Here is a 9,485-nt window from a genome sequence, read left to right on the forward strand (position 1 = left end):
CATCCCATTAGATTTAATCTTTTCTTCCTTTGAACTCGCATAATACTTTGTTTTTATGTGTTCTGTGACAAGTACTGTGGTCATTTATAGTTGTCCTTACCACAGATTTAAGCTTCTTAAGATAGGGACTGTTTCTTTTCCCTTAATAGCTGAACTTAATAGAATGCTTTTTTGTGTATTCTAAGTATTTAATATCGGAATACAGTGTGCTTGTTCATTGAAACTACAGTTTTTCCTAACCTTTGAAGTGTAAGCTTTTCAAAAGCCTGTAATCATTTAGCATCAGTGCATTTATTTTTTGTAGCTAGGTCTTTCATATTGATAGCACTATAATCATAGTAGAATTCAGTTTTGACTTATTAACTTCGCATTGTTTTGTGCCTTATAATTAAGAGTAAATAGGTTATTCTAAATGTGTAGAAAACATTTGGAAGTAGTTTTGGTTCTGTATTATTAAATGAATTGGTATTTTATTAACAAATTGTTATAGTATAATATTCTTTTTTATTAGTATAAAATTGATTATATGGTTATATGTTAGAAAATGATTTATACGTGGAATCTTTTTGATAATGAATGCTAAAATACGGTTAAGCTATGTTTTGTGTGTGTGTGTGTGTGTGAATATTTAACATACTTTATCCTTTGGCCAGTTAGTGTCAGTTTTAATGTGTAGTTCATAATTTTAAGTGAATACATTTCATAGTTCTTTTTACTTGTAAAAACTTATAGATTGAGTTAATTTGCCTACCTTTATATGATAAATACGCTTGCCCAAGTGGATTGCATTAGTTTGGCTAATGTTCCAGACTGCTGCTTAACTGGAGAGTTCACAGAATGACTGGGAAACATGCAGTATTCCATACACGTTTAACCTTTGCCCACAAACTGTTTAGGAATATTGTATGTTCTTGGTATTTATTATAAGTGTAAGCTTATTTTGTAATGTACTCTGATTTTCTAACCTTTTAATAAATAAAAATTACACTCACCAAATGTAAAAGACTATAGGAATTGATTTTTACAGTGCTGTGCACTTAACAGACATGCTGGATGCTTTGATTATATTCAGCCACTTAAAAAAATGGCCTGTATGGGCATGCTGTGAAACTGTTATAGACCTTTACGGTTTCATAGAATGATAGTGATTTCTCTCCAGAGATGGCTATCTATGATATTATAAACAGCATACCCATGCCTAATGATTCTGAGTCTCCATTCCCATCACCCTAAGCTTGGGTGCTCTTACATTGCTTTTGTCATGTTATTTGGATATTTACAGCACCAAATAGTGCTAATCCTTAACTTCACATCTAGATAACGACATTCATTGGGGAGTGCATGATCAAACTGCAGCCTGAGACTCATGTCTTCTGGTTATAGGAAACTCATTCCCTTTTTAAAAATTCCCTAAATTAAAATTTTTTTACACTGAGTTTCTGAAATGGATGCTTAAGTGATTGTGATATTTATGAATACTTGTCTTTCATTTTACGTTTGTATGCGTTATTTTTAAAATGTATTTTCAAAAAAAGATTAAAAAAAGGTATTATTTTCTTTAAGTTGGCAGCTCGGACTGCTGAAAGAAATCTTAATGATTTAAGGAAAGAAAATGCTCACAATAGACAAAAGTAAGTATCTTTGTGGGAACACTTTAAAGCTTTTAGTTAGTACTTTATTTTTAATTGTTATTTATTATGTAATACTTTTATAGAGATAAACAAAATTTGCAGTGAATCCAGCATATCTGGTGGAGAAATATTTATTAGTTTTACTATAAGTTACTAGGTTTTTTGTTTGAAACAGTCTTAGAGAAGTTATTTTAACAGAAGTAAACTGTTCACATATTCTCCTGTAAGAAGCATAACTTAAAAAAAAATTTTTTTTAAGCCAGAGTAGGAAGAAGGTGATTACAAGGGATGGAAATAAAAAGGACAAATCTCTGATGTAGTAATTATCAGAGTACTGGCGTCTTTTGGTAGATGAATGGGTAGAATAAATATTTATTGTTTCTCTCATTCTCTGGTTTTCTTATATTGGATGACATTGCCTTACAATAATAAAATGAAAGAGAGAATAAAAGTTTACAATGTATAATTAAAGTGAAGAGAAATACTTTCCTAGGAGGATTGTAATAGTCTTCCCAGGTGTTAAAATTTCTTCCCAGGATGTACTATTAACATTATCCAATGTTGGTTTAGTCTTTTTGCTTGTCTTTTCTACTCTGAAATTAAAACTACATGATTAAATGTTTTATTTCAGATCCAATGATCAAAAACTAGAAATAAGATTCTTTTAAAATGTCACATTTTTCAGATAAAAGGTTTAGGAGTAAAATAGGATGAGTTCACTGGATTCCTATTTTATGTTATGGTTGGAATTGTGGGTAACATTATAATGGTAAGCAGACATGACTCAGAGCTAGGAGCCCTGTGTTTTAATCATTGCACTTTCATTTTGAATAAATCATGTGAACTTTTAGCTCAGTTTGCTTGATTGTAAAATGATAGATTTGAACTGGTTGACCTTGGAAGGCCCTGCTATTTCTAAAATTTGGGTTCTGTGATAATATTCACTGTAGTTTAGTTTTGAAAACAGAACAAAACAAAGCAATTTCAAACTTCAACAAAACATCACTATCACTAGGCAAAAAGAAGCCTGTTACCCCAAAATAAGTAGTGGGGTTATAGAAAGGTGTTTTGGTCAGAATATTTATTTGTTTGGGTTTCTTTTATAAATTTTAATTCCAGTGTAGCTAACACATAGCGTTATTTTAGTTTCAGGTGTACAATATAGTTATTCGACAATTACATATAGTACTCATCAGAATAATTGTTTCTTCTATGTAGATATTGAGGTACTGAAGAGTACCTTGTTCTTGGTAGTGGCATTTTTCTTGAAATGTGGGTGCTTTTCTTGGATGAGTAACTTAGAGATGTTTGTTCTTTATTTGCAGATTAACTGAAACTGAGTTTAAATTTGAACTTTTAGAAAAAGATCGTTATGCACTTGATGTTCCAAATACAGCATTTGGCAGAGGTAGTCTTTTTTTTTTTAAACCCTCATTTAAAATACATATATATATATATGTATATATTGCACATACCTTTTATATTAGTGTAAATTAATACTATTATTTATAAATATTTTAGATTTTGGAGCCAGGATTCTAATTTGACTTCTCTTACAATCTCCCAAGTTTCTGAGTTTTGTTGCCCTAGCAATAATGTAAATAATTGCTGCCTCCATTTCTCAGTGAGCATTTGTAAGATGACATCTATTTAGTGCATTGAACTCCTTGAAAAGCAAAGTGCTTGGCACATAGTAAGGTACTCAATAATTGTTTTGGGGGAGAATGAATAAGGAATGCTTAAATGGAATAACATTGTGACTGTTTGCATATCCACTGTTATTTGGAATTTGCTTGAATTATAAAAACAAGAATTAGAACAGTTGTCTTTAATTATTTTAAAGTTATCAGTTAAGGTGGGAAAACATTAATAATCTGAGCTTTGATTGTTTACTTACCTCAAGAGAGGGGTAGTTCTTTGGAAGATGTATTTAATATTTTGTCCACTCATTAATGAGTTAGCATTTTAATGATCTCATATTTTTCCAAATAGTTTAAATTTTTCACAATAATTTTTGGTTGAATTGGAATTAAGCATCTAAGGCAATGAAAATAAAGGTATCTTTATGTAGGTGGAATCCCATTTTAATAACTGTTTTGAAGGTATAAAAATCACTTTTGAGAGTCTAATTTCATTAAAATAAAAGTCTATTTTTACATTTAACAAAATAGCAGATTATTATTAATTTCATATAGTAATAAAGTTTGGAGTGGTGGGAATTATGCAGAAGGAATTATCTTCTGAACCTAATGCAGAAGTTTCAGAAAGATTAAATAATGCTTTGATCTTTTGTTGTAACTGCATTCGACTATTATATAAGATACATAATAAAATTTAACATGTTTAAAAAGTATTACTTTGGTGGTACTTAAGCTTGTTTTTTGATGTTGTTGATTTTTGGTCTTTCGAAGCATAATCGTTACTTGGGAGTGGTGAAGTTTGTAAAATGATAGGGCTCTTGGTTATATGGTTTATAAAGTGATTTATTTGATGAATAAATGTAATCTGAATTTTCAGTGGCAATGAATCAAAAGTAATTTCTGATGCTTCAGAGGATTTTGCATTTCTGCTTTTCAAAATCTGAGCTTTACTCAAATAGTTCATGGCCCAACACAGCCTCTCTGACTCTAATTTAAACTGAGCCCTACTATATTACAACCCTCACCAGCTGAAATATCTGGAAGCATACTACCATTAAAAGCAAAACCAAACAAACTTCATAGCCCCCAAATCCTCTTATACCCCTAAAATAGCACCATTATCCTTTGCTTTATACTTTATGGTTATTTAAGGGTATTAGTTACCGAGAGGATGATGTTTTTATTGACTACAATATCCATTTGGTAGATAGACTTTAAAAACACAGGGTTCCATATTTAATTCTATCCCATATTAGCAAAACCCAAGGCATAGTTAGTATTCAGGATGTGGATTAAACTTAAATTGGCAATAGGGTGACCTGATGGAAATTGTTGAAATGGAATTCTGATCTATAGTGTAGCTAATTGAAACTATGAATTTAAATATGCTGTTTTAATTATTCCAGAGCATTCCCCATATGGTCCCTCACCATTGGGTCGACCTTCATCTGAAACGAGAGCTTTTCTCTCCCCTCCAACTTTGTTGGAGGGTCCACTCAGACTCTCACCTTTGCTTCCAGGGGGAGGAGGAAGAGGTATATTGTTTAAACATCTTTATTACTCTAGATTTCTTCCTTATTTTATATTTTCATCTCAACTTATCTTTAAAATGATCTTTAAAAATAAACCTTTGGAAAATACAGGCATTCCTTGCACTTATTGTGGGTTACTTTTGTTTGGAAAAGGAGCTCTGTGATATCTAATTTTAATATATTTTTCTCTTAGAAACAGGGTTATGATAGGTTACATTTTCATCAGGCACTTGATGTATATCTCTTTAAATCATTTGACTTCTTAAAAACTATATATTATACTACATAATATAGCACTTTATAAAGAATACATAAAGTAAAATAACAATCTAACAGCATAAAATTGTATTTTAATGAACATTATTAAAATGTAGAATTTCTGTAATCTTTTTTTACTTCATTATCATGATCTTTTTATTGTAGAAAATCAGAAAGTGAAAGAAAGAACCTTCTTTTTAAAGAGTGGAGTAATTCAGAAATACTATCTTGTAGGCAGAGTTTTGATGGGAGCCTTAAAGGAGACTTAAGTGATCTGTTAATACTTTGAGAAACTGACCCAAGATTGTTTGCTTTGTTACCCTGTATGGGTTTTTGAGAATTTCAGCAGCTATTTCAAGCCTATGCATTAGCTCTTGGCCTTTTTGCATTTACTTGATCATCGCTCACCCTGGTGCTACCTATGTACCTAGAGTCTTCCTCTTTTGATCTTTTACCATACTTTGATCACTTTGTCAGGTTGCTTTAAAATTTTCTCTTGAATTGTGTCAAAATGCAAAGATATAGAGAGCACTGTTTACCCCCAAATCAAAATTAGGTTTTTAGCCCCAAGTCTGTGTTGTATAAGAACTGATAGCATTCTTCATCAGTCTTGTGACCCCATCCCCCCACCCTTTTATTAGTCATTTTAGCATGTTGAGTCTGAGATAGGAAGATAAAGTAATGGGAATAAGTCAAAACACCTAACTAAACCCAACTTACCAAAACTCGTATATTGAAACGGATAGTACTTACCAAAATAGTCTCTCACGGAGGCTGTACTTCCCTGTTGAAGCTGCCATTATTTTAAATATTTTTGGAGCTCTTTCTTTGGGATTGCCTTCAAAGAATGAGAAAATGTATTTCCTATTTTATGGTTACGGGATATTCTCCCTTTGCCCATTTCCTACTTACATATTCTTTCCTTATCCTCAGTTTGGTACACTTAGTGCTGGTCTCTCCTACCTCCCAGTCCCACTGCTGATTCAGCCCACAGCCTGGAGACATTTCAGAGAGAATCTTTGCTTGTGTCGGCTTTGAACTGAAAACTCCTAGGGAAAGAGTGAGTTGCAGACTGACACTTGGAGCCCTGGGAGAGCTTTGCCTTGAGCACTTTAGGAAGGGGACTAATTTTGTTTTGTTTTTTTAAATATTTTATTCATTTATTTGACAGAGGTAGAGACAGCCAGCGAGAGAGGGAACACAAGCAGGGGGAGTGGGAGAGGAAGAAGCAGGCTCATAGCGGAGGAGCCTGATGTGGGGCTCGATCCCATAACGCCGGGATCACGCCCTGAGCCGAAGGCAGACGCTTAACCGCTGTGCCACCCAGGCGCCCCAGGAAGGGGACTAATTTTGAAATTCACACGTGTGCTCTAAATGCTTTGAAATTCATTTTCCCCCTGATTTTTTACCTTGATCTGAAAATAGGAAATATATTTTATATCATGTCCTGTTACACACCAACATAAATGTAATAGAAACCATTTACATGAAATAGTACTATCCTTACTATTTTTGTTGCTTTCTGATATTTTCTATTCATTTCTCTTCCATTTCATTAAAAAAAATTGCTGATTAAGAGTAAGTTAATTTCATGCACCACATTGGGTTGCAGCCAAGCAATCTGAAAAACAGTGCCCTAGAAATAAGGGTATAATTGGCTAAACTGCAAATGTGAATCACTGGTAGTGAAATAACATAAGTCAAGGATTGCTTGTAGTCAATTAAATATTTGGAATAAGTAAAAATTACCTTTGATTTCTCCTCTCCTGTTCAAATTACTTTCCTCTCCTTTTTAATTACTTTCAAGAAATGATGTGTTTAGATTATTTGCAAGGGTGTTTTGCTATTTGTTAGAAAAGCTACAGAAGTTTTAGGTAAGTTATCAGTAGGTCTTAAAGGAGTTGCTTTGAAGTAAAAGTTCCTATGACCCACCAAAGAAGGACGACGAGTGAGTGCCCTTTTCCTTCCTTTTATTATCTTTTTAAATTTGAAAGTTTGAATGAGATATATGTTCAAATAAGATGGAGTATAAGGAAAATAATTTCTTTTTAGAGTAAATTTCATGTAGCTTTTGGTCTGAATGAAAATTTTAACATCTAGCATTTTCAAGTTTGTAATTTTTCACTTGGTAGTCAGTTGGCCTGTGCTTTGGTCCTCTGAAAGGAAGCAGTCAAGAGAAGGCCTTTGACTGTCTCCTTTAAAGGTCTGTGCTTCACTCTAGATGAACTCAGCCTATTGACTCTTGCACATTTGTTTACCAATTTAATTTTCTGCTTTCCCAGCCTTTTTCTTCTAATGAACTTATTAGAAGGATGAACAAGCTAGAAGGAAAGATTTGGGAAGTTAACAGAATATACAACTATAAGGAAAAGAGATAGTTGACCTTCTGAATATATGTCAGTTTACCTCCTGATGGTACAAAGGGAGTAGATAGAAAAAAATTGAAAAGATTGTTTATATTTATATAATAAGAATTCTTATACTGATTTGAGCAAGTTACCAAGAAAATCTCAAATTGATTTTAGTCTCTTAAAGGTGTACTGAAATGTGGGAGACATTTTAGAAACATTTCTGTTAAAAAGTGTTTTTTGTTTGTTTGTTTTTTAATAAAAGCTATTCCTTGAAAGGAAAAAGCTTTTGTTTTCTGGGCAATATAATTTTGAGAAGACCTTATTCTCCCCTCGGTGACAGATAAGTGAAGTATTAACATATTCTGTTATTTAATGTTTAAAAATTTTTGTATTTGTTCTTTCCATTTTAATTGAATATGTTGTTAATTGAGGTGCTGTCCTTTTTGTGGTCATAAGAAGGGAACTTTATAATGATGATCTTCTTTTATAAATGTAAGCATGCTGATTTTCTTATCCAAATGAGTGTTACCTTGTTCTAAGTGTTTATTCCAACAGTGCTGTTGTTTTTGAAACTCTTGTTTTAGACTTGCCTTCAGAGTTGTGAGCTCTTTTTGAAGGTGAATTTGATATTCAGAAATTCCTAAAAGCCCTTTAAAGCCAAATTTATCTGGTGGGTATAAAGTTTGTAATCAGACTGGTTAAAATCATTTTTGGACAGAAGTAGTGTCCTGTTTCAACATTGAGATGCAGTTTCTTGAGTGGCTTTTAAGTTAATCTGAGTACATTTTTAAAAGAGTTGTTCTAAAAAATACTGTGAGTAGTTGTAGAATTATTGAAAAAGGTATATAGCGCCTAAGATGACTGTTTTAAAAGAATCATGCTCTTTTTGACTATTGGCATATTAGTGTAAGCAACAAAAATCTCATTTTGTAATTATTTTATTCTATCTAGTATAGAAATCTTTACTTTGCAGTTCACTTTATACTCCTGTTTTTCAGACTTAGAATTTATAATTCACAATTTAGCCACTGATTTTATGTATAAATGATGATGGTGATAATATTTATAAATGACTTTAATAGGCAGTTGTTTATACACATGGCAAAATTATTATTTTCTCATTGTCTTAGACTTTGTCCTAGGCTTTGGTAGGATAGAATTGTAGTCGAATGTGTCTTAGGGAGACTGGTGGAATCTGATTGTTCTCACTTTTTAAAAGCTGCCTGGATTTCGTTTGCTGATAGGTCTTATAATACTTTTTTAGATAAAACAGAATTGTATTTTTTTCTTTAACTAGGCTCAAGAGGCCCAGGGAATCCTCTGGACTACCAGAGTACCAATGAAAGAGGAGAATCAAGCTGTGACAGGTTACCCGATGCTCATAGAGCACCTTCTGACACTGGGTCCCTTTCACCTCCATGGGAGCAGGATCGTAGGGTGATGGTCCCTCCACCAGGTATGGAAAGAGTATAATTATTTATATATGAAAGGCAACCAGGCTGTGCAACATAGAGGAATGGAAGAAAAGAGGAGTACATGTATGTCCTGTCTTAAGAAAAACTGTGATATGTATTAGAAAACAACAGTAACATAAATTTCCAAACTTAATAATTAGGGGTAATTGTTCATGTTACAGAAATCTGCTTTGCTCCCCTCCAACCCTCCTATGGAATATTTTTATTGTTTTTGTTGCTCATAGAAGTAATACATGTTTATTTTAGAAAGTACAAACAATTGTGGGGTGCCTGGGTGGTGCAGTCAGTTAAGCATCAGACTCTCGGTTTGGGCTCAGGTCGTGATCTCAAGGTTGTGCGATTGAGCCCCGCATTGGGCTCCACGGTCAGCACAAAGTCTGCTTAAGATTCTCTTTCCCTTTCTGTCTGCTCCTCCTCCCTGCTCTATCTCTCAAATAAATAAATAAATATTTTAAAAAATCTAAACAATAGAGAAGTGTGTAATTAGGAAAGTGAAAAAATCTCCATCATCATCTTAGCATACCTTTCCAAGAATTTAGCTTTCCATCTTTTAGGGAATGTTGTGTTTTGGGGGTTTTTTTTGTTTTTGTTTTTTTTT

The 9,485-nt window shown here is 32.9% G+C and overlaps 1 protein-coding gene across 6 annotated transcripts in view; it reads left to right on the plus strand.

Annotated features, from left to right (window-relative positions):
- The window catches only part of MIA2 (MIA SH3 domain ER export factor 2), an 80,192-nt gene that overhangs the window by 53,750 nt on the left and 16,957 nt on the right, over positions 1 to 9,485 (plus strand). For 4 of the 6 annotated variants that reach the window (XM_040620855.1, XM_008693831.2, XM_008693822.2 and 1 more), the window contains 4 exons: positions 1,564 to 1,631; positions 2,957 to 3,039; positions 4,678 to 4,806; positions 8,710 to 8,868. In XM_040620855.1, the coding sequence (XP_040476789.1) occupies positions 1,564 to 1,631; positions 2,957 to 3,039; positions 4,678 to 4,806; positions 8,710 to 8,868 (439 nt within the window). The remainder of the gene's footprint in view (positions 1 to 1,563; positions 1,632 to 2,956; positions 3,040 to 4,677; positions 4,807 to 8,709; positions 8,869 to 9,485) is intronic. The other 2 variants (XM_040620856.1, XM_008693835.2) reach the window with 1 other exon arrangement.

The sequence above is a fragment of the Ursus maritimus genome, unplaced genomic scaffold (genome assembly GCF_017311325.1).
Source record: "Ursus maritimus isolate PB19 unplaced genomic scaffold, ASM1731132v1 scaffold_36, whole genome shotgun sequence".
Taxonomy (NCBI): Eukaryota; Metazoa; Chordata; class Mammalia; order Carnivora; family Ursidae; genus Ursus; species Ursus maritimus.